Raw genomic sequence first — 26141 nt, 5'->3', positions numbered from 1 at the left:
GTAATAAAATGTTATTTTCACATTTAAAGTATTTAAAAATTATGTTATTTTGTCAAAACCGAACTAAACTTTCTTTTCCATTTTCCGTATCAGGTAGTAGCCCCACGCAAATTTGCGTGTATCCGTGCGGGTTTATGACGTGAAGGGTGGCGCAATTTTTTCTAAAAAATAGATTTTTTGGTACAACACATGGGGACGCGTTGAGCTCACGCTTACGGTCTCCATCCGTGTTTATGGCTTCTGATATAACGACAGAAAACCATGAAAAACGGTTACCCTACCGGAAGCTCGCATTTCACCACGGGAGAAATCGAAATTTTTACAATTTTCAGCTTCTCGCTGTTCAGACATTTATATAGCTATGAATCTATCTTTCGTATAATTTGGTATATTGATTCTTCCTCAGTCAAGACATAGTAATTATATACATCTCTGCTCGTTTGTGAACGAACCGAGCTCGGATGAAGTAGACACACTTTTGTCTATCACGCAAAAGTCTAAAATAATCCAAATTCAGCGAGAGAAAAAAAGCTGATCGGTAGTTTCTCAATTCCTCTCATACTTTAACAAAAGAGAGTTCAGTAATTGATTGTTTGGTGTACGGTTTTAAATAGTTAGGATCTAGCGGAACTTATAAACGAACGCCGATCAAAGTTCGACAAAATTACAATTCAGCGCCATTGAAATCTAAAACTTTATATACCAAGGCGTAATAGAATAAATTAACTCCTCGGCCAAAATTTGTATAAAAAAGGCTTTAAACTATTTCCAACACTTTAAGCGATTTAAAAAAAAAGTGCACTGGTGTTAAATATTGTCTACACGGGTACAACAAACCAACAAACACCAAAATAACCACAAGATAAAATTAAATCTCACTCGCTCCCTAATCTGTGTCACGTACGAGCGACTTTGCCAAAATAACAAACAGATGTTTACATCCCTTGATTTAGTCATATTTTAAAATATCTTACTCAACGATGCGCCAGATTTCCAGGTCAACTTGGTGAAGAAATAGACAATACATCCTGGAAGAATTAGAATTAATGGTATTAATGATAAGAGGCTTTAGCATCCTTCGATAACGAAAACCAAATATTGCATCGTTCTCTAAATAAGCAAATCTAGTTCTCCATTTCTCTGAAACAATACATTTAAAACCAGAGTTAATTGTTGGGTAACAGAACAACGATGTCTTGTTCGTTTATGACTATTGTCGGTGGGATTTGCGTGGGGATTTCCGGCGGAGACGAATGCACTAGCTCCTCAACTTCCGTCACACCACTCAAGCAGCGTGACAACCATACCAAACATCACAACAAGTCCTTGAAATTGTCATGTAAACATGGCAGCACGGCACTAAATGGGTTCGGCGCGCATAGATCAAAATTTTACTTTTGTGAATGAACATGTGAGGTTGGATGGTGTTCCTTATTTCTTTTTGTTTGAGTTTAAGAAGCTTCTGACACTGTTCAAGGACCACTTATAATATTTTTTTTGTGGTGAACATGTACCATGATACAGCGAATACAACTTTTTTCTCGAGGGTAAGCGAAAATTAGCCGATGAAGAGAAATTTACTTAAAAGACTTTCTTGAGTGTGAAAGCGGCCACGGTAAATGACAATGAGCTTAAATTCCAATGAATTATGGCATTTTCAAAGCAAAAAGGATCTGTTTCTTTTCTGATGTCTCTTATCTCTAGAAAAAAAATTCCTCCAAGAGCTCTGCTGCGTTCTCTTTCATGGCTCAGGTCTGTCAATTTGATCTTCTTGTCGTAGCGCCGAGTGGCAGACTCGTTAATTTTTACAGTTTTCTTCGCCGCTTGGTCTCTTTCAAATTTCTAAATCTCCAGGCATCTAAGCTAGGAAAGCAATGCTCATGACTCCCACGTTTTATGGATGATCGTGTCTAAAAGGACACACAAGTGACCAGGAGTGACCACGAATGACCACAAATGACCACGAATAACCACGAGTGACCTCGAGTGACTACGAGTGAACACGAGTGACCACGAGTGAGTACCACTGACTATGAGTGACCACGAGTGAGAATAACATGAAAATATTATACTGACGTGTTATGACGTCATTTTTATCACACGGTCTCTACTTAACCTCAAATAGACCGGAGTTTTTTTTCATGGACACCGAAATAGGTTAATTTCATACTGGAGACGTTTCAGATAGATAAACGAGAGGTGAGCGGATGGGGGGAGGGGTGTGATATGTGGGGTGGGGTGGTCTAAATCTACTTCCTACCCTTACCTCTAATCCCACCCCTTCCTACTTTTTTGTTGAATTTGCCTTTTGAGAATTTTGGGACTTAATCTCAACGGCGTTTTCCCGCACTTGACATGTCTTTAATGGAAATATCTCGTTCACGTCTCAAGCAATCCAAAAACTCTATGCTCATCCCGTGAATCTATGTTGTGGGGTGTTTAGTGAAATTTTTGGGTATATATTTTGGAGCAACAGTCGCAAGCGAGTTGTAGGTTTGATTTACACGAAATAATGCGTGTCGTAGGCCTGTCGAAAAGCTTCGCAAGCTTGTGTGATAAAAATTGTAATACTGCGCAGCGTAGTTAATAAATGTGAATTCAAAAGTTATAAAATAGACGCTGCGGAAAGATAATTCGAATTATCTTTCAGTGTCTATTTTATAACTTTTGAATTCAGCTTCGTAAGCTTGTCGCATGCGACGAAGTCGTACCGTGTAAATCGGTCTTACGAGTGCTGTACAGGCCCGAAAATGTTTTCCGGACCGAAAATGATCCCCAACTTAAACCGCAAATGATCCCCGGACGGGAAATGATCCCCAGATTGGACCGCAAATGATCCTTGATCGCCTCACCATAAATATAGAATGGAATGGACTCAAATTTGGACAGTGGATTTCAACTTTATAGAATTCATTTTTTTTAATAACACCAGTCGTTATATTAAACTATTTGCACGCAAATGTCACATTGACAACTTTAAAATTATAATGTAGCAGCTCAGTGCACAGTGAAACAGAACAATTTACTTATAAACTGGAACATACTTTGTACATAATTTACTTATACCATTACTACGCCTAAAATGTGCACGAATTGAACGAAATTCGTCATTTTTCAAATAGGGCGAACAATACGAGATAAATTTTGATAGAGCAACTCAAAAATAGTTTACTGGAACAGACCAACTTACTTGTACTGGAAAGCCTCCTCAGAGAGTACGACAATTTCGCACTGATGTAGTAAGCCTTTCCCTAAGTAACCCAGTCACTCCCATCCCGAACGTATTCACTTTAAAAATTCGCGAATCATAGTGAGTGGGAGATGTAACTTCGACGGATGACCATTACCCGCGAGTGAGGTGATTATCTTGCCTTATTAGGCCTGGTGAACATTTTCGATATTGCGGTTGCCGCGATGTCTAGCTTAGGAGAAGGCTGATTTTGACAGCATTGCTTTGGTGAGCTATGAAGCCCACCAAAGCAACTTCCATAGCCTTTAGCAAATAGACGCAAAAACAAAAGATGTACTCGAAGAATTAAAATTGAAGTATACAGAAAGCGAATTGCTGAAGATCAAATTTGCCTGAAATGTAAGGAAAAATTGACAGCTATTCCTAAGGCGTCTATGAGGAGGACAATTGCCTTCTGAAGGTCTATGCCGACGACAGTGTGTTTCGTAAAAAAATTGAAAGAAAGACTGCGAGTCCAATCAGCAGCAAAACGAAAATGAAAGACAAAATCAACATATTACACGACAACCCACTGGACGACCGAGGCTAAAACGTTATGCTTAAGACAAAGATTTGATTAAGAACGAAGGTGACGATAGCGGGCGGATTTGACCGTCATCTGAAGCGCATTGACCGCTTCGTCTTCCTTTTTCGAAAAAAAAAAAAAAAAAAAAAACTTGCGAAATTCTTAACTGACCCGCTCTTAATTTGGAAGGGTTTCGTACAATTCGTGCACATTTCAGGCATTGAAATGGTATAAGTAAATCATATAGATGTATGTTGCAGTTTATAGGTTTATATTGCTCTGTTGTACTGTGCTGCTATATATTAACTTTTAAGGTTGTGAAATTTGCATGTAGATGGTATAAATATCACGACTGGTGTTATTAACAAAAATGAATTCTATAAAGTTGAAATCCATTGTCCAAATTTGAGTCCATTCCATTCTATATTTATGGTGAGGCGATCGGGGATCATTTGCGGTCCATTCTGGGGATCATTTCACTTTTACTCCAAGAATACATAGATTCACATGGGTAGCAAATATGAGGTAAAAGAGTGTGTTTGCTCGCCTTTGGTCATATTTTCACACAAATCAAATATTGTTTTTGCCATTCATTTACAAGCAAAGCAAACGTGGTAAATACCGTATTTACGCAATATTCACACACCTATGCAAATGTACGTGCAAGAGGAAGTACACGTTCAAGCCAACTTTACCTCTAAGGCAAATATGAGTAATACCACACATTTGCTCCAAGGAAAATGGATTTACGTGGTGAGCAAATGTGTGTAAAATATCATGTTTGCTTAAGTTTGGTCATATTCGCGCATAAATCAAATCTCATGTTTGCACGACATTTACAGGCAAAGTAAAGCCGGTAAATATGAGTAACACCACACATTTGTTCCAAGGATAATGGATTTACGTGGTGAGCAAATGTGATAAAATATCATGTTTGCTTAACTTTAGTCATATTTGCGCATAAATCAAATCTCGTGTTTGCACGACATTTACTGGCAAAGAAAATCCGGTAAATATGAGTAACACCACACATTTGTTCAAAGGATAATGGATTTACGTGGTGAGCAAGTGTGATAAAATAATTATCATGTTTGCTTAACTTTGGTCATTTTTGTGCATAAATCAAATCTCATGTTTGCATGACATTTGCAAGAAAAGAAAAGTCGGTAAATATGAATAAAACCACACATTTTCTCCAAGAAAAATGGATTAACGTGGTGACCAAATGAGGTAAAAAAACATGTTTGCTTGACTTTGGTCATATTTGCGCATAAATCAAATCTCATGTTTGCACGACATTTACAAGCAAAGAAAAGCCGGTTAATATGAGTAAGAACAAACATTTGCGCCAAAGAAAATGGATTAACAGGGTGGGCAAATGAGGTTAAACATTATTTAAAGAAGATGAAATCGTATTTTCACCAAAATTTTTATTCTGTGATCACAAACAGTCCTAAAGTTAGTTACAGTGTTTATATATTTCTGTCAGTGCTTCACAAAGAATAACTGATAACTCTCTGCATTTCTAAAAGAACTTATTACATTATACATGTACTTCAACTTTGAACAATAACCAAAGCTTTCTTCCTTCTTTTTTTCAAATAACAGAAGATAAACATCACTCTTAAAATAATATCTGAATTATGCATTATTTACAAGTAATAGGTCCTTGCATACAGCAAAGAAAATAGCATTTTTTTTAATTAATTATGCTCAACCTAATCAATGAAAATAACTTAATTTAATTTTTCCCCAACTAACCAATGAATGTGTTTAATTCCACAATTTTATCACGCAAACATTACCTGTTTTATCATTTGTTTTAAAAAAACCTATCAGTTTACATTTAAAATAAAACTTAACACCTACGGTGGCCCACAAGTGCACTCCGAATTCCAAATGATACTCCCAATTCTTTAAGTCCACTCCGAATTCTAAAAACTCACTCCGAATTCTTAAACTCACTACGAATTCTAAAAACTCACTCCGAATTCTTAAACCTCACTCCGAATTCTAAAAACTCACTCCGAATTCTTAAACCTCACTCCGAATTCTAAAAACTCACTCCGAATTCTTAAACTCACTCCGAATTCTAAAAACTCACTCCGAATTCTTAAACTCACTACGAATTCTAAAAACTCACTCCGAATTCTTAAACCTCACTCCGAATTCTAAAAACTCACTCCGAATTCTTAAACCTCACTCCGAATTCTAAAAACTCACTCCGAATTCTTAAACTCACTCCGAATTCTAAAAACTCACTCCGAATTCTTAAACCTCACTCCGAATTCTTAAACCTCACTCCGAATTCTAAAAACTCACTCCGAATTCTAAAAACTCGCTCCGAATTCTTAAACCTCACTCCAAATTCTTAAACTTCACTCCGAATTCTAAAAACTCACTCCGAATTCTAAAAACTCACTCCGAATTCTGTTAAGCTAGAATCGCCAGGGACTAGGTTTTCGAAATGTATCACGGGATATTAGCTACATTTTCAAGATGGCGGCGGCAAACTTGACACCATCACTAAAATGTGAAGTTTGCACAGCAACAGTGACGCTTTACAGCAAATTTTGTACCACCTGTGGTGCTGAACTTGATGAAGAAACACTAGCACTGAAATATTATTTCAACGAAGGATACGAGTACGAGGTTATTCTGTGCTTTTTGCTGAAATACCACGGAATAGAAATGAGCCTACGAACGCTCAAGGATAGATTCAAGTCACTTGGCCTTCGACGACGGAAACTATTGGATTCAAATGACCAGGATGTCAGAGCTAGAATACAGGAGGAGTTAGATGGGCCTGGCTGTTTATCGGGCTACAGGAGCTTGTGGCATACTTTGCGCCGTGAGGGTTATCAGGTGTCGAGGCAAGCAGTGGCGACATGCTTACAAGAAATGGATCCTGAGGGGTGCGAAAGAAGACGAAGGCGGAAACTCAAGAGAAGAGTTTACACTAATCCAGGACCGAATTACTGTTGGCACATTGATGGGTATGATAAATTGAAACCTGACGGGTTCCCAGTCCATGGCTGTATTGACGGTTACAGCCGAAAGGTAATATGGTTAAGATTGGATAGAACAAACAGTAATCCCGTAGTGATCGGGAGATATTACATGGATGCCGTGAAGGAATACGGAGGATGCCCCCTGAAGGTTAGAACTGACTGTGGTACTGAAAACGGCCTTGTAGCAGCAGCACAATGCTATTTCATTGGCAATGATCTGGCACATATTTATGGAACGTCACCTCATAACCAACGAATAGAAGGGTGGTGGTCGTACCTAAGACAACACTTAACTGCTTGGTGGATCAACTTTTTCAAGGACTTACTGGAACAACAAGTTTTCACTACTGGTAATGAACTACAGATGGAGTGCTTGTGGTTCTGTTTTTCCGGACTGATTCAGCAAGATTTGGACAGGGTAAAAGAACACTGGAACAGCCACTACATCAGAGAGTCACGCCATGACACTGTAAAAGGAAGACCCAATGAGTTGTTTTACTTACCTGAACTGCGCGGTACTGAGGATTTTCTTGCTCCTGTCAGTGCACAGCAGTGTGACTATATCACAGAGAATTACCTTTCGCTTGCAGAGAGCACCAATGAATACCAGGAGTATTTTCAGTATGCTTTTGAAACTGCAGGACTTTCAAACCCCCAAAACTGGCGGGAAGCCTTAGATTTGTACCATAATCTTTATAGGTATACATCCAGTTGACTATTTCAGAGTCAGACATACCTGCCGTAACTCAGATTTATTTGAATTATATCGAAGATCGGATATTAAGTGTTTTCGGATGATACACTTGTTTCAAATCTTTACCAACAAAATTGTTCCTGTATGTGGGGCAAACATGTCTGATTGGCCAATTGGAAGGTACAACACATGAATGGTTTCCCTACACTGTCAAGCCACCAAACGTGCATTGTCTTAGGGTCAAGGGGGGTGCAACCACATAGTCATGTGGTATGACGTTAAAACAAGAAATCATACCCGCCTTGGAATGTTGTCGTCATGGGTCTTTGCTTCGTTGTCATGACAAGGCATATATGATGTGGCTTTGGCGGTCCCTTTGTAAATGTAAGCATTTTTGTGTAATTTGTTATTTGAAGAACTTTCTTTTCTTATCATTTTGTGTTTCAATCATTGCAAGATGTACTATTGTAGGAATGCAACGATAGTTTCTCTGATATGTGCTTTCAAAAGAAATATTGTCTAGTTATAACATGAACCCTCTGGGTTCAAAAACAGGCCTTGGAACATTTTATGATCAGTTCTAGTCTCCTTCTATCGGTTCTGATTCATCACAATCGTTCAAATTTTTTACTGGTTTTCTTGTTCAAAAAACCATATATTGCGTTATCCAACGTGACTAAAGCCATGCGATACACGATGCAAGTCACTTTGTATAATTATTTATTGCCTGAAAAGTCTCGAAAATTCAATTTCATTTTATTGGTAAAATTCTTTTTATTCCTGCAGGCCAACTTTTAACATCACATGGAGTTTTAGATACAGAATCTGGGCCACAAAAAGGGGCCACTAATACTATATCATACTAAGGGAATGGTTACAAACTAACGATTCTTTTGTAAAACAGAACATGTTTGTCAGTTTTTTACGTATACAACTTTTATTTTCTTCTACTTTAGAGAAACACAAAAGTAATCTTCAGATGTACTACAATTTCATTAGCAGATATGACCAGCTGCTTTTTTTTTTGGAATATCGAAAATGGAAATTCGATTTTCATACTAATACACCTCAAAGATTGCTGTATAAACTACTCATAACGGAACGATGATAACAACAACACAAAACCTCATTGCTGAACTGTAATGTGAAACACTTTGAATGCTTTTTTAGGTTTTCTGGCGGTTGAAAAGACAAAGTTGAAATTTCAAGGAAAACACAAATACAACTTAATGATACCTTGTTGGAAAAAACTATTCCACCTCCCTGATAAAACTTTAGTCTAGAAGTTCACAATCTTTTGTAATCAATTGTGCAATTTCCAAGGAGCTTCATGCCTTTGAAAATGCGCCACCTTTGCAAATAGCCAGAAGCAAAACGTGTTCAAACTCCTTCATGTCAGTCAAGTGTGCCACAGGGAATGTAATTTCCCTACTACATGCTCCTACTTGAGGAAAGCAGATGGTGTGTTTGGGATTTCTCTCCCTGCAATTATGGTCAAAATGTGCTGTTATAGTGAGTTGTTCTCCATTCACAGGGCGATGTTTTTGTCCTGTTAACCAGCCAAGTACTCCGGCTGGACTCATGTCCACAGCCTGATACTTCTCAGCTTCCAGAACGTCATTTTCATCTGTAATGTTGTTCTTCTCCTTCCAAGCCAGTGCTTCTGTGTAGCCTGTGATGTTCCTATCTTCCACAGTTGATAAGAAATCTTGAAAATTGTCTATGACTGCCTCCTCAAGCTTCCGTCTAGACGTTCCTTCTGCTGAATAACATGGTGAAACCAGTGAAAAAACATAATCTGAATCCACAGGACCACTTGTATTTTGCACAAACAGGTCCTTGCACAGAAAAGCATTATCTTTAACGAGTGCATACACATTAAACAGTTTGAGACCCTCACAGAATTCTCTCAAGTAGAGTAAGCGCTTGTTTACTATGCTTACTTGAATGGTTCCAATAATGTCATCTTGATGGGTCTTGTCTAATGGGCCAGTGTATCCATGGTCTAAAAATAAGTCTCTCAAGCTATCATCAAATGAATCACAGATTCTTATTTGTTCAAATAGTTCCTTGTCCTTAGGAGTGAAATGTGTTTCAGTATCAAGTTGGTCAAGCTTGACTTCAAGTGTTAGCATCATTTCATACACAGACTCAGCCAAAAACAGTGGAGGAGGACCACCCTGTGCTAATGAAGCTGCAACAATTTCACCGCATGTTTTAAAGCTTTTATTTTGAACATTGTATATGGAGTTAATGGGTGCTCCATCAGGGAACATCGATTTCCCAATGTCCAAAACAACACTTGAGAAAAATTCTTGAGACAATGCGCCCGTATCGATACCGCTTTCCCCACAATACTGTATTCTTAGGACATTCTCTGGACAAGACTTGCTTGCTTGCCGTTGCCAAAGGGAAATTATTCTTGGGAGTCGTGCTCCTCGTCGAGTAACAATGAAAAAGTCATGATCTTGCTTGACATTCCTATGCATTGCACACACTACACTTGCAGTATCCTCATGGGCTATGGTGGTTTTCTGTACACCGTGAAAATCAAATGTAGGAGCAGTAACATCTTCATCACTTTCCTCATCAAACTTCTTTTGTAGTTCTATAGCCATGGCCTCATCTGATTCGTATGTAGTGTTGGCCTCTTCGAATTCCACAGTTGATTCTGTTTTTCTCTTTTTGGATGTTGAGCTTTCATGAATGGGAACTTTTTCTTCCTTTTCATTCTCTTCATAATCACCTGTGTTCATTAAGAACTCGCTCATACGGCACAAATACAGGACAATCTTGGCATAATCTTTTCCCAGGTCCTCTTTATACCGTTTTAATGAAAAGAACTCTTTGTAGCATGACCCCGGGATGAACTGGGCTTCCTCCCCATTCTCTAGAAGTAACACATAGTCTTCATTGGTGTCAAAAATATCACTGTGGTAAGCCTTGAATTTGTCGATTGCCTTCTCCAAGATAAAATTGCAGGGTGCTTTATTTGACACTGACAAAGCAATACGCTTCCCTCTCTTTGGTTTAAGGCGCATCTCCTTTTCGCAAAAGTACATCATGCCTATCATAATTTGGACATCTTTTTCCTGGTCAACATGTTTCTTGGACACCATGGCTTTCCATTCTTTCCCCTTGGATTTTCTGAATTCACTAAATGACTTAACTGTTGATGGTGTTCTACCTGAAAAAATTTTTTTTTTCTTGTTGTGATTCTTTAAATCCAATAAAAATATATATGGTTCAGTAATCCAAGGTGATAAATACTTGGGGTTGAGTATTATAATTATATTAAAATGTGAGGTCTAGTGGTCTGTGAGACAGATCTTTATCTACCCCCCTCACAGAGGATTACAAACCCACTTTGATTGGATGTACCAATAAAGCTATTATTATTATTATTATTATTATTATTATTATTATTATTATTATTATTATTATTATTATTTTTACTACTATTATTATTATTATTATTATATTATAAAGAGTTCTCATTATTTTAGTTTTTATCAAAAAAAATTATTATTATTATTATTATTATTATTATTATTATTATTATTATTATTATTATTATTATTATTATTATTATGTGCACCCTCTTATCACTCGTTTGCCACCATCTTGGCACACGAAAATAAATCTCTCTCCTGGAAGGCAATTGGGTGATTGTGATCATGGATGAGAATTTATCAAGAATTTATATATTTTTTTTATCTCTCCGCCCCTTAACCACAGAATACCCTGCCATTCATTTGAGTAAAAACAGATTCCTTTGTTTGATTAAGCCTCAAGATTAAGAAATTGAGGGAGATGCAATTGAGTGGTGGGGTATTCCGCAGTTGCTCCTTCAAATGTACCTCCTATCTTCACGAGATTTTTAAAATTGTAACCCCCACAAAAAGAACACCTCCCCCTCTGCGACGTAATATAAAAGCGATCGGTCCCTTACCCGAGGCTGATGATGTAGAGGGATCAGGGTTAACTTGTGGCCTCACATACCGCAGTGCTGTTGATTCTTGCAAACAAAATTAATAAAAACAAAATAAACCTTAGTCAAGTTTACATTAATGTCTACAGCTTGAGCAAATTAAGCTAGAATTTTGAAGCCGATTATACTACAGTACAGCAAAAAGCCCGCCAAAACTCGATAACTAATATCGGATTAGATCTGTCGTGTTATCCAACACTCTCTGATGAGTTGTCGCTACAAAAGTGCTGAAAAATAAGACCTACATACCTTTGTCACAATTTGTGACGATATTATGCCCACAAACCCAGCCATTGTCTTCACATTTACCCCCCACTATAACAATACCTCCCCCTCTGCGACGTAATATAAAAGCGATCGGTCCCTTACCTGAGGCTGATGATGTAGAGGGACCAGGGTTAACTTGTGGCTTCACATACTGCAGTGCTGCTGATTCTTGCCAACAAATAAAAACAAAATAAAGCTTAGTAAGTTTACATTAATGTCTACAGCTTGAGCAAATTAAGCTAGAATTTTGAAGCCGCTTATACTACAGTACAGCAAAAAGCCCGCCAAAACTAAATAACTGATGTCGGATTAAATCTGTGCTGTTATCCAACACTCAATCTCCTTGCTGATCTGATGAGTCGTCGCTACAAAAGTGCTGAAAAATAAGACCTACATACCTTTGTCACAATTTGTGACGATATTATGCCCACAATTCGAGCAAAACCTGCCATTGTCTTCACATTTACATCCACAGTTTGGGCAAAACATGCTGCTTCGTCTGAACAAGATGGCGCGCGGGAGTACGTCAACTTGTACCCGTGATGCATTTCCAGATAGCTCTATCCAATCCCTTGCGACTTGATACGGCAGTGAACAGGGTGAAAAATGCTTGGGGTGAGGTGAATTATTCGGAGTGTAAGACAACAAAATTCGAAGTGAAGTTGTAGAATTCGGAGTGAGGTTTAAGAATTCGGAGTGAGGTTTAAGAATTCGGAGTGAGTTTTAAGAATTCAGAGTGAGTTTTTAGAATTCGGAGTGAGTTTTAAGAATTCGGAGTGAGGTTTAAGAATTCGGAGTGAGTTTTAAGAATTCGGAGTGAGTTTTTAGAATTCGGAGTGAGTTTTAAGAATTCGGAGTGAGTTTTTAGAATTCGGAGTGGACTTAAAGAATTGGGAGTGAGGTTTAGAATTGGGAGTGTCATTTGGAATTCGGAGTGCACTTGTGGGCCACGGTAAAACACCTGTAGAGTGACAATGCAACTTAAACAGCTGAAATTAGGAGTTCCATAAAGTATCAATATCGGTTCATGGAAGGGGTGGACATTTTCTGGAACAAAACAATCACCTGCCACTTAAACAACATGGCCACCTTTGTACACCCTTTTACAGTTGTGCACCAGTGAAGAGTAAAAGTTTGAATGATGCGGCATTTTTTAATATGAAAGTAAAGGAAACATGGGTCCATGAAAAGATTTTAGTGTCATTATTTCAACAAAAATTTCAACTTTATGATTCTCTAGCCCCCCCCCCTCCCCCCCCCCCCCCCAAAAAAAATCAATTTTGGATATTTATACAGCCAACTCTCCTAAGATTGACACCAGTACCAAGATGGCTACCTCTATAAGCTAGACAGGCTTTGTTGGTCCTGACATGTCTGAAATTAATTCCCCTGTTTGTAACTTATAAACTCTTCCCTGCAACATTTTCTTTTTGCAGTTTGAAATTAATGTATGATTCAAGACACATCATCATTTTACTACGCCACTCAGAAATACCATGAACACTTTCATTTGACTTTGACATGTATTACATGTATGCTACAACCAATCCAGCATGAGATGGCAAACCATAGAAAGGATAACCATTAGGTCTGTAGTTTAATTATCTGTAGTAGGAATATTGTGTATCATCTTTAATGTATTTATGTTGTATTTTTTGGTTAATGGCAAAATAAATGAATTGAATTGAATTGAATTTCCAGACTTCATAAAATACTTAAAGTGTTGATGGTTTTATGAATCACAATGTAATTAACTCCAAGTAAAAGTACTCAAACTGTATATTACTGTGTGAATCCAAAACCTATGAACACATTCATTTCACTTTGACTAGGACCGGCATCTTCTGGAGCTGGACAGCTTTACACTGACGTGGTTGCATAACTTCAAAATCAACTGCAAATCATGCAGCACAAACTGAAAGATGATTTAAAATTGAAGGGGTGTCTGGGAAAAAGCCCTAAGTGGCCTCTGATAAATTGTCAGATTCCCCTTCCAAATTGCGTTGTATTCACTTGTGAGACAAAAGGAGAGTTTGACCCCACATCAAAGTCACTTAGGGCCTTGTTCCAGACACTCCTTCATTTACAAGCACAATTACTCCCTCAATCATAACTATAACAAATCTGATTGGCTATCAACAGCCATAATTTGAGCATTAACAGGACAGTGTACACATCATGCCCTGTGTAATTGGACAGTTTACCTGTCATGCCTGATGTAATTGGACAATGACTGTGTGTCATTTTGTGTAATTAAATTTATTTCGAAACTTAACTCAACTGCTGTCCTCTATTTATTCACCAAAAAGTTAAACTGTTGGCTTTTTTTCTCAAATTTTGTTGGTGTTAAGATTAAATGATAACAGGACTTTGTATCATCCAATTCTTTCTGTAACCATACTCATGATTAAACAAAAAATTAATCACTGATTTTCTTAATCACTCAAACGGTTACAGACCAAATTGGCTCCACTCAGTCCTATTGCCATTATCAATTGTACATGTGCAACATAAGGTCCATTCACAAACTTGTTTTATCACTTGCAAAATCTAAAAGAACCTAAATCTGAAATCAAAAAGCATATTCCATCAGGTTAAAGACAATAGGGAAACCACAAACTTGAATAGCGATTTAAATACAGCTGTTGACAAATGGTATAGGTGTCCAACTTGAGTTATCCAATTTGAACAAGTTGTAACCGGACATCTGCAATTGAATTCCCAGGTTTTTGCATTCCTATGATGGTATAGGCATGTGGAGAACCAATCAGATTCAAGAGTTTCATTGTTAGCACTACAATAAATATATCTTATTGCATGTAAGCCTGGTTCACACTAGCAACATAATAACAAATGATTAAGTGTATCGCCCTAGATCACAGTAAAGGTACAGTAAGCTGTGGTAAAGGTTTCTGTACCAGGACTCAAAATAACGGCCGGTCAACGGATAATGTCCGGAATGATTGGAGTGTTGACTGGTCAACCTTTCGTCTTGCCAGTCATGGTGACTGGTCACATTCAATCGTATTGAAGATAAATAAATTAAAATTTCCATGCTGTTCAGTTGTTATCAGTATGTAACGTGTTGCTGTGTATTGCGGATCTTTGATCTAAAATCCTGGGTGAAATGTAACCAGAACCGTTGTTTACAATTCGCGCATTGAAACAGACATCCGGGTTCACGCGCTTCCAATCGCACAATTAAAAATATTTTCAATTTCATTAGTTAATTTATTAGTTAGTTTGTTTTCATTTCGCCACTGTAATTTATTTCTATTGTTGACTATGAGTGCTTTAAAGTTCTAAAAGCTCTAAGCAACGCCTTTCTCGGAAATATATAAGGCCAGTTTTGCTTGACCTGCCCTTGTTTTAAGGACGGTGCCTACTATTGTTACTGCGCATATGTTCTGCGCATCTCAAGGTACTCGGGTTTCCAATGGGTGGTACCTGCTAATATGGGGATAGTTTTGCGCAGTTTAAAACTATGCGGAGAAAGCAGAACTTAGCAAACGCTTTTGGAATCTCGAAAGAAAATTGGGGGTAACCATGCATTTTTAAGAGATAATTAAGCTTCGATTTAGGAAAAAATCCCACACATTGCTTCATATTTTGGCGCTTTTTAGAGATATTATTGCTTAGTTATCTCTGAAAAATGCATGGTTACCCCCAATTTTCGTTTTGGATTCCAATGGGCCTTTCTAAGATCTGCTTTTCCAGCATAGTCATAAACCGAACAAAAATACTTCGATATTAGTAGGCACCGTCCTTAAGAGTCATTTATGTTGTAAATTTGCAAAGCCAGAAAAGATACGTGACCAAGCTAAAATGAATTTGACCGGTTATCATTTCCCGGAGACTGCGGAAATTATTTCGAGCCCTGTGTACTTACCTTGTTTTAAAGAACAGTCTTTGTCATGTCATTCATGAAGCGTTGGTTACACTGATAAATTATTTGAAAACTGCTTAAACTGATGTGAAAACAATAAGCTTTACTAAAACACTGAAAAAAACCAAACAAACAAATAGTTGAATAGTGAAACAATGGCGAACCAACTGTATGATAGTCATGATGTTGTAACACATGTTCACTGACTAGCACCTATTGTTTTGCATCAAGCACGATTATATAATTTTCAAATTGTAACCAACGCATTCGATCACATAATATTTTACTTTAGTCTTATTATCACCTTAGTTATCCCCATGGCAAATACAGAAGCATGTGTGTTGACTCTTGCCGGAGCGACTCCGTTGTTCTGATGCGACAGGACAATCCCGGTGGCGATGTAATGTGAGCGATTCGATGTCGGGGAGTTTCGCAAAAACATGGAAAGTACCGCAGATCGAGATGAAAGAGAACGATCGATCCAAACGAACTATAAACACTCGTAGCACAGTTCGAAGATATCGAGCCTAAAATTCAAACGCCTCTCATGTGATCATTTATGTGGCGTGTCATTGGTTAATTTTGTTCGCCGAACGGGCTAAATGCTTCCCAGGTCACTCGCATGCCGTTACCGCCGTCTCAAAGCTCAGCGGACAACATTGCTTACTAGGGGATACCTCATGTAATTTTCTATTGTTTATGTTTTTGGCGCTCTTTCTCCGATCCGGCTGGAACCACCATGCGGGACTTTCAGGATTTCTTGATTTTGCGTGCTTATAGAACGGCAACAAGGAAGGTGAGGAATCTCTCAATAAACAAGAAAGAGGTCCTTTAAGTGGAGGAAAAAAAAGTCTTGAAGAACGGCGGCGGATGACGAACAAAAAGGAAACATGCGCTGCATCGACTAAATACTTGCAAAGAGAAACTCCACAAAAAGAACGAATTCGATCTCTCTTTCTTGCCAGAAAGTATTAACCTTACGCATTTAAAAATGGTGACAATACAAGGAGGCTCAAATAATTCTTCATCAGAAGACTGGAAAAACCCCTTGGTTTTCTCGATTTGGAGCGAGACCAAAGGTATGTAAGCTTTTAATTCCTTTTTTATACGTGTGTCGAGCTTGAAGTCACCTCTTGCCTTATTGATCCCAGTGAGCACTTGTTCATGCAAGGTATCTACAGCTAAGTAAAGCGGGGAAAACTCTTTCTTTCCAACCTTCAATTTAATACTAAATACTAATAACTAAATACTAATTTGGCTTCACAGTCTAACATATTTATTGGTACTTCAGTCAGTGCAGTGATTGGGGAAGGGGGGCAACTAACACCTGTGCTGGACAGGGGAAGATAATACATTAATAATAACGATAATACATTTATCAATGTTAAGCCCGAAAGGGGGGGGGGGGGGGGGGCGGAGGTGTGCATATGTGGGGCATTTGAATGAAAGGAATGAATGAAATTCTTATATACCGCACATATGACCAAGTCTCATGGTGGTTACAATTCTATGGAGTGAGATCGGATGTCAGCATCGGTCCATATTAGATCTCACCCACCCACCCACAAAACAACCCAAGAATGATTGTGAAAGATAGAAGGCCAGACCACACCAGGAACTATGTCCCTTACTCTTGCGAATAGTGTGTGGCTTCTTTAACGTCCCACAAAGTAATCATGAACAGGGGTTGTGAGACGGTACCTAAGCCATTTGCAGATGACATTAAAAAGGCAGCACTTTTCTCCTCAATTAATTTTTAAGACCCTGAGTGTTGGTCTGTGTGGGGGATTGAACCAACGACCTCCCACACAGAAGCCCGGTGCTCTGCCAACTAAGCCAACCGGTCGACGGTTGACCTCTTTTGCCTTCCCCACCCTCGGGAATTTGACTAGGAATCAGGGCCCCAGGGTGGGGAAATTTGCCTTTTTGCACTGAGGAATGGGACCAAGTCACATCGTCCCATATGCTTGTCTGTGTGCCGGCCATCTTGGTAGTGCCTGTGTGGAGATTGAAAGCATTTCAAAGTGGACTTGTACCTTCTGCAAATAATCTCTATCCTATAGATGGTCACAGGACACTCAGTTGTATAGCTCAACATGTTTAACTTTTCGTTTTTGTTAGATTGAGGCAATGATATCTGATTGAATCATTTAAAATGCAAGATTTGTATACCTCAACATGGCGCAATGTTTCCTGTTAGACTGAGAAAAATAAAGGATATCTGACTGTATCACTTGAAATGCTAAATTTTTATAGCTCAACATGGTGCATTCGTTCTTGTATTAGCCTGAGAAAATGATATCTGATTGCATCACTTGAAATGCTTGATTTGTAAAGCTCATTATGGTATTCAGCCCATGTTGTTTCTGTGAGATTGAGGCAATTACATTTTATTTTATCACTTTAAATGCTAGATTTGTTGATTAATTTCTTCGGATTACACAATCCATCAAAGGAATTAATAAAAAAAGCTTGGATATTTATATCAATGATTATGTAAAATATACACAACAACTGCTATGAACTTAAGGGATGTTACTTCCTCAAGGTGGGGATATTTGATCTGATTTGACCCAATTTTGGAGCCCTACAGTGGGCATTATGACCAAAAATTCTTCTGAAAAGTCAAATGCTCCGCATATATGCCCCCCCCCCCCCCCCCCCATGGGGCTTAACATTGATAGATGCATAAAGGTCAACAAAGAAATATAGTGTTTGTATCCACAATCCATAATACTCGCACTTTCCACCTTATTTTAATTTTAACAAAAGCATTTTCACTATTTTGTGAGTGAAACTGATTTAAATTTCAGCATTGTACAAGATTGGAGGCCATCCTCTGTTTGAGAGCAAACTGTCCTTCTAGCTTACCAAAATGCAATATATAACCACTCAGATGCACCCATCAGTGCAACTCCTCTTCCAAGCTGCAACTACATGTGCCAAAGTTACAATGAAATTTGATTACTCTTATTAAATCCTGAAAAAAGATGACCCAACAAAAGAGACAGTCTTAAAAGTAACTGCATTCTTTGTTTTGAGCTTAAAACTTACAGTCTATACAATACTGACTGGGTTCCAAGAGAGCATAACACATTAAAACAGACTTTGGCAATACATTTATTATAGACTGCAGAGAAACTGCCTGATGTATGATATACAGTATTTGAATTGTAAAGCTTATAAGCTACCAAATACTTGTTATATTAAAGGGGAAGTATCATGCAAATTTGCTTTCATTTCAAAACCCAAAAATGTTTGTCTGCCAGCAGAAACAAAGAAATAATTACATCTAGTTTTGTTATAAATTATCACCCCAGTGTAATAAAACTGTCGATTTGTGCCTCTAGCCAGAGACAGAGTAGGCTGGTATGGATTGAAACTTGAAAAACGTTAGCCTTATGTTTTTCAAGTTCTCCTATTTTTTTTTTTTTTTTTTTTTTTTTCATGTACTAGAACAGATCAGGAACAGATTCCTTTTAAGAATTGAGTTGATTTCTTTCCTCTTTTCATTGTAGAAGTATTTGGCAGCTGATCGGAGGTCTTATTTCATCATTTTTAACAAAAGATACTTCCCCTATAAGGCTATTCGAAAGGTTCGCAGGGCTAATTTGATGGACAGATACTTCTTTCAGCTAAAGTAAAGCTCATTTGTTAATTTAACAATTTCCAAAAAAAACATAAAATGAATCTACATGAACTCCAAAAGCAAAGCATGAACAATACCACGGACCTTTTGGTGGAAACCAGTTCATCCAGAAGCCTCTTTTACATATCATTAGAAATTTTCTTACACATTTGAGTGTCATGGTTGTGAAAAATTATCACTGAGATAGGATAAAGTTTGACACTTTCTAGATAAGAAAGAAATGACTTGGACACCAGCCAGACATAACCTAAGAAGGAAAAATGCAAATTTTGTGAATGATATAAAAAAAAAAAAAACACAGTGACATATGTGTATTAACAGAATAACTTTGTAACAAAGATAATATTTACAACAATATTGGGAAGTATTTAGAAAAAAAAAAATGAAGGAAATTAATTAATGAGATAGCAATAATAATACCGGTAAGATAACAGTTTAAACTCCAAAAGATACATGTAGTCATTCATCATATAATTGAGCTTAGCATTGCAGCAAAATGAATGAGCTTTCAATAATAGTTATTATTAATAATTTATTGTTCCAAAAAATTATGGTTGTAAGGTGTAGCTCCACTGTTTACTGTACTGATTTTATTTAATAATGTATTTCTGTATTTTTCAGTAAAATTCCTATTTATTTCATTAAGTTTTATACTTTCCTTTTCCTTGATTTCAGGTCTTCTCCTTACTAACCCAAGAGTTGGTTATGATATCCCAGAAATTAGCTGGAATCATCTTGTTTCTCCACAAGACATAGATGGTAACAATGCTACAATCAACGTTGGTCATCAAGTCTCTGGCAATTGTCATAAGAAATACTGCAAGGCCAAATATGAAGGTTTATTATAATTACTAAGATGACAGCCAAAAGAAGCACTGGAACAAATACATTGCTACAGAAATTGTTTGTGTTAACCCTCATTTGCCTCTGACAAATGTATATTTGGTGTGGGCATGCTGATGTCAGCAGTAGTGTTGAAAGTGAAAGTTTTTTCCTGAGTGGACAAAGGAAGTGTTAGGGAAAAGATCCAAAGTTAAGGTGATCCATATTATATATTTTCTCAATCAGCTTGAAAGTGGTGTATCCTTTGTAACCAAGTATACAGTAAGGCATGTCCATTCATAAAGGGTCTGATGTAATTTGAAGTTAGCTGCAATAGAAATGAACAAAGCTCACTTTTTTCATGTTCGCCAAAATGCATTTTCAAGCTGCACACATTTAGCTTACTATCTAAGTACCCAAACATGTACAACACAAACATGTAACAATGGACCTGGACGATATGCAATGTACAGTGAATATAAGCTTCTGTAGTATGAAGGAAGCAGTAATGAAACAAATGTACATGTAAATGCAATTTAATGCAAAATAAAACAAAATAATGTAGCCAGCCAATGCTTAATTTTTATCCATCAGAATGGCTGGGGCACACCTCACACGGTCTGGTGTAACAAAAAAAAAACACTAATGCAGCCAGCCAGTGCTCAATTTCCATCCATCAGAACGGCGAGTGGCACACCTCATATGGTCTGGTGTAACATAAAAAATGCTTATACAGTAACCCACGACGTTTAATAGGTTTTTCGTCCATCAAAAAGGCGAGTGACATGCCTGACATGGTCTGGTGTAACATAAGGAAACACTAATACAGCAACTCAGTGGTTAACGAAAACCATCTGAAGAGCAACATGTTGACATTGTTGACTATTTGTTGACAATAAAAAAAATGGTACAAATTACTTACTTGTTGGTGTTTGAAGAATAATTTCTGTAGAAAGAGAGTATCTGATTGTCATAGTGGGAGTCATTTTAAGGGAGTCAATTCAATATTGAGTGTCCATATTGTTCATTGAAGTTTTTCTACATGTATAATTTGCTAAAACTGAACATGTTGGTCACCGTGGGGTAAGCTAAAAGGTGAACATCAGCTCTTTCAAGAATGAAGTCCAGTACTTACAATGTATTTAGTTAGAAGAAAAAATTTTGTGTACAGGTTTGAGGCATGGAATTTAAAATTAGGGAACAGTAGTGGTGTCATCAGGTGTCTATTGTATCAACGCTGAATGATCCCTCTTGCTTTCAACATAATGACTGTCAAGTAAATTGAGCCATCTTTCTACTAACATAGAGTTGTGAATGAATACAGTTGAATAATTTGGCTACAGGGCCTTTGTCCAGTGGTTCAGTTTGGTGTTGTGAAGTGAAGTCCTGGTATGGAAATGTAATTTGGAATTTAGATTAACTTTACTGGGATTTATAATTATTATTATTATTATTATTATTATTATTATTATTATTATTATTATTATTATTATTATTATTATTATTATTACTATTATTATTATTATCATCATTATCATCATCATTATTATTATTATTATTATTATTATTATTATTATTATTATTATTATTATTATTATTATTATTATTAATGATTTTATTTTTGTGGTCTTTATCCACAACTCCGGGTCATTTGTGATAGTGAGAACAATCCCTCTCCAGCAAAATACATGTAAACTGGCAAATAATCTTTTCATGGGTCTAAGGGAAAAGCTACAATTATTCTGAGCCGCCATAAATGTGTTCAAGTTGTGCAGACGAGGCAGTAACTTTTAAGTTTTGTTAAAGGCTGATAATTTAGACAGGGATTTTGATTTGCATTAATGTTGTGAACAACACCTGTTGAAATTTGTTGCACGGTGTAGCCTTGTCATTAGTACTTTAATTTGTACATAATCAGAGCTTGCTATGAGTTATTGTTTTTCTGTTATTATATTTTCTTGTATTAACCTTTTCACTGGAAATTGTCAAACAAAATTTTAGAATAAAATTATTACAGTTTCTTGCACATTAACATAAGGATCGTGATCACCCAGGTTTCATGTTGCAGTCAAAATTTTGTTCATCATGTTTGAGGTAAAATATTTATCTGCTGAATATTATTCTTTCACGATGCATATAAAAAGTTATGTTTCTATTTCTGAGTTTATTGACAGAAGTTACTTTGTGTTGATTCAGCATGGTAGACCTATATTTATATACAAACAAATTCCTGAAGCTTAACTAAAATAAGTTAGGGATTTTTTCAATAGAATTATCCCTTTTATGATTCTTATCAGCAAGCTTATTCTGAGACTCACCGGAAATTTCAGTCACAAACGTTCTTGTGATTTTGGAAAGTTCAATATCCTCAAAGATCCTGGCAAGATCTGCAAAGGATCCTTAAAGATCTTGACAAGGTCTTGGCAAGATCTGCAAGGATCCTTAAGGATCTTTGAGGATCCTCAAAGATCTTGGCAAAGATCTTCAAGGATCGTCAAAGATCTTGGCAAGAAAGTTGAGGATCCTTAAGGATCTTGGCAAGGATTTTTGAGGATCCTTAAAGATCTTTATAAGGATTCTAGGAAGATATTCATGAAAATCTTTGAGGATCTTTATAGATCCTCAAAAGATTTTAACTGGGGTTAGTCCCTTTTTTAAAACCATACATGTTTAACAAGTGTCCAGACTTGCATGTGATGAAAGCTGAGATGTTGTCAGTTATGGGCTGACTTTCATTAAACAAAAGTATCACTGTCAACAAGGACCTGTAAAAGCTTGCTAAATAGAATCTCAATGTTTTCAGTTAAAGCATCAGTCAATTCCAACACTGGCCCTCAGGCTCCCCCATATTATTTGGCAGTGCAGTGAACTAGATCTTTCACAATAATATTGTGGCTTTGCTTCAGAGACAACTACACTGTAGTTCATCACCAATTATGAGAAATGTGGCACCCACTATATCTATGAAGGGCATACTGTATGATCACAAGAAAACAACGGACTCCAAATTAAAGGGAAAAAAAAACGTCTAAGGTAGCCAAAAATGTACATGTATTGGTCACAATTCAAATGTGAATTCAATTTTTTTAGTTTGGTTGTTGTGGCATTCATTTTTGGTTTTTCAAAATGTGGTAGTTTCTAGGAAGCCCACCGCAAAGATGCAGTCATATTTGGCAGTCAGTAATAATACTATCATCATCATCATCATCATTATTATTATTATTATTATTATTATTATTATTATTATTATTATTATTATTCACAATAGGGGAAATGTTAAGCCCAATCATCACTTCATGTACACTGCAATAAGACATGTCAATGATACTGTATGATTGCAAGAAAACAACTAACTCCAAATTACGGAAAAACGGCTAGGGAAGCTAAACATGTAGATGTATTAGACACAATTCGAACGTGACAAGCTAAAGGATGAATTCAAGGGTATTTTGTTTCGCTTGTTGTGACATTCACTATTGGGTTTCAAAATGTCACTTTTTAGACAGCAAAGATACAGTCGTCTTTTGGCAGTCTGTGAAAATTTAGTACTATCATCATCATCATCATCATATTATTATTATTATTATTATTATTATTATTATTATTATTATTATTATTATTATTATTATTATATTATTATTATTGTGCCTTAGTTTTGCCTTCTTGCAGTGTTGAAGAGGGGGTTGGGGATGGGCTTTCTAAAGTTTCAGAAGGGAAGTTTCAATTGAAGTACAAAAAATTGTACTATTATTAATATTAATGAAAATATCATTTGCTCATTTTCTATATCAGTAAAATTAAGGGAAAGTCAGTGCATCTTTGTTGGGTTTCAGTTACTGTAAGGTTATTTAAGGGCATTAAACAAAATTAAGTTCACATAAGTAGTCACAAAAAGAATGTGACAATAAATGACAATTTTTTTTCTTTGTTGTAGACTTCACTGCTTGGTTATCAAAATGTTGCCATTTTTAGGAAGCCCACAGCGGCCAAGATGCAGTGATCTTTTGGCAGGCAGTGAATTTTATTGCAAACAAAAAAATTATGCTTTTCATTCACAATAACATATTTTAAGATGAGTAATTGCTTCATCTGAACTGAGGCAAGATTTTTATGTCAATAAAACTCCATGAATACGAAAGAAAAACAACTGACATTAACATGATGATGATGATGATGATAGTAACAACAATAAATGGCCACGTTTTGGGCACAATTTGAATATGACACGCTAAAAGATGGACGGCAATTTCCTTAAAAATATTGAGGGGCCGTAGCCAGGATGAAACATAGTTAAAATTTTTGAAACGACATCTAGCTAAAAATGAATAAAAACTGCAAGCTTTCGACTGCCCGAACAACAGTCTTCGACGGGTAAAATGAATGATAGGAAAGCGATGAGAAAATTTAAACAAAAAGCGTGAATTGCAAAATGATAAAAAAGTAAATAATTATAAATGTTTGTTAACAAAGAAAATCCTGAAAGTAATAAGCGGACAAAAAGACAAAGGTTACACAACAGTGCGATCGTCTTGTAATGTATATCTTAGTAATCGCTTTTATAATCGGCTTGAAAAAAGAAACACCCACTTGGCGAGGAATATATATGGCACCTAATTTTTTTACAAATTTAAAATCAACATTGCATACTGAGTCAAAAATTTAAACATTTATGCTGACTGGTTTTCTCATGTCATTACACTAGTTTTAAGAGAGGATTCACATTAATCCAATAGAGTCCTGTCCTGACTGAGTTGCCATGGTTACTTCAAGGTCCTTGATCACTAACGGACCATATCAAACTGTTCCCCGAGATACATTTCTGCGCCACCCAAAACAGCCTTTGAATTCATAAAATTCTGCGATATTCTGTTGACGTTTGATTTAAGGCGTATTACGGGAAACAAGTTTTCTTTACTCCTGGCATTTTCGGAGAAACACGTGATTTAACCACTCCGCCTCGGCCTTTGTCGTTAAGAAGACTTTGAGAGCCAGAGGAAGACAGACTCGTTAGCAGACTAAAGAGGAAAAAAAAAAAAAGGAAAATCATATAGTAACTACCAAGCAAAACAGTTAGCTATAAAAGTAAATAGGTTGCATGAAGTACAACTGCTATGTGATACTCGGTCATTAGATCATTTTATTCATACTTTATTTTTTCATATTTGTATTTATACTTCTCATACGTTTTACATACTTTGCCCCATTACTACACTTTCCACACATTTTACTTCATATTAATTTTTGTATAAGCTGTAGGCCGAGAATTTTTCAAATCCCTGGTGATGCCGTTGATCGGCGAAAGCTTGGATTTTTATCCTTTGATTTAAGCAGTAGTTTAAGGCGTCAATGTTTACTGTAATTAATTTTATTGTAGTTAAACTGGTAAGATCTCAGCCATTTTATTGTCAATTTTATTTAACATAACAATGACAACTTTTTTGATCTTTATTTTATAATTGGTGGAGCATGATAGAGAATATTGAAACAATCAGGCGAAAGTAAACTATGGCATTGTTTAAAATTTTTTAATTGTATGTCGAATACCAGAGAAGCCTCATCAGTAGCTAAGTGCTCACGATCTTGTGTGGAAAAAATACTGGGTGGTTTCGCCGACGTAACAGGCATTACAGCCCACATAAAAATAATAATAATCATTCTACTTATAAAAATAACAACAACATTAATAATAATAATAATAATAATAATAATAATAATAATAATAATAATAATAATAATAATAATATAAAAATGATAATCTCTTTATTAAAAAATTCCAAGTAAATCGTTATTTACAGGTTAAAAGTATAGAAAAGAGCTATTAAGAACGGTTTGCTGTAAGGACCGACTAAGCGTATACAAAATAGAAAAAAACGATTTCCCCAAACTTTGCCAGAATAAAGGGCTTGGTGGACTACCTCTAAAAATATAAGTTTCATTTTGTTTAGAGCTTTATTTATTCTGGGGGAATTTTTTTAAGATTTTACCCATGGAGGCGGGCTAAAATCACGCCGAAGTAGGCACTTTTGTAGAAGCTCCCTTTTATACAAGGAGCCTTTTCTAGAAAAG

General features: G+C 36.5%; 2 protein-coding genes across 3 annotated transcripts in view; both read left to right on the top strand.

Moving 5' to 3' along the window:
- The window catches only part of LOC146475606 (uncharacterized), a 78455-nt gene extending 56333 nt beyond the window's left edge, over positions 1 to 22122 (top strand). The window contains exons 1-2 of one of the 2 annotated variants that reach the window (XM_085116033.1): positions 16224 to 16683; positions 19929 to 22122. In XM_085116033.1, the coding sequence (XP_084972159.1) occupies positions 16596 to 16683; positions 19929 to 20101 (261 nt within the window). In that variant the 5' untranslated portion in view covers positions 16224 to 16595 and the 3' untranslated portion in view covers positions 20102 to 22122. Of the gene's footprint in view, positions 1 to 16223; positions 16684 to 19928 lie in introns of those variants that run through there. The other variant, XM_085116032.1, reaches the window with a different exon arrangement.
- LOC146475584 (uncharacterized) overlaps positions 1 to 26141 on the top strand; it is an 873425-nt gene that overhangs the window by 115703 nt on the left and 731581 nt on the right. The gene's annotated exons all lie outside the window — the stretch shown is intronic.

Source organism: Pavona decussata, unplaced genomic scaffold (genome assembly GCF_977016875.1).
Source record: "Pavona decussata unplaced genomic scaffold, jaPavDecu1.1 SCAFFOLD_84, whole genome shotgun sequence".
Classification (NCBI taxonomy): domain Eukaryota; kingdom Metazoa; phylum Cnidaria; class Anthozoa; order Scleractinia; family Agariciidae; genus Pavona; species Pavona decussata.
This window is presented reverse-complemented; position numbering and strand designations above follow the sequence as displayed.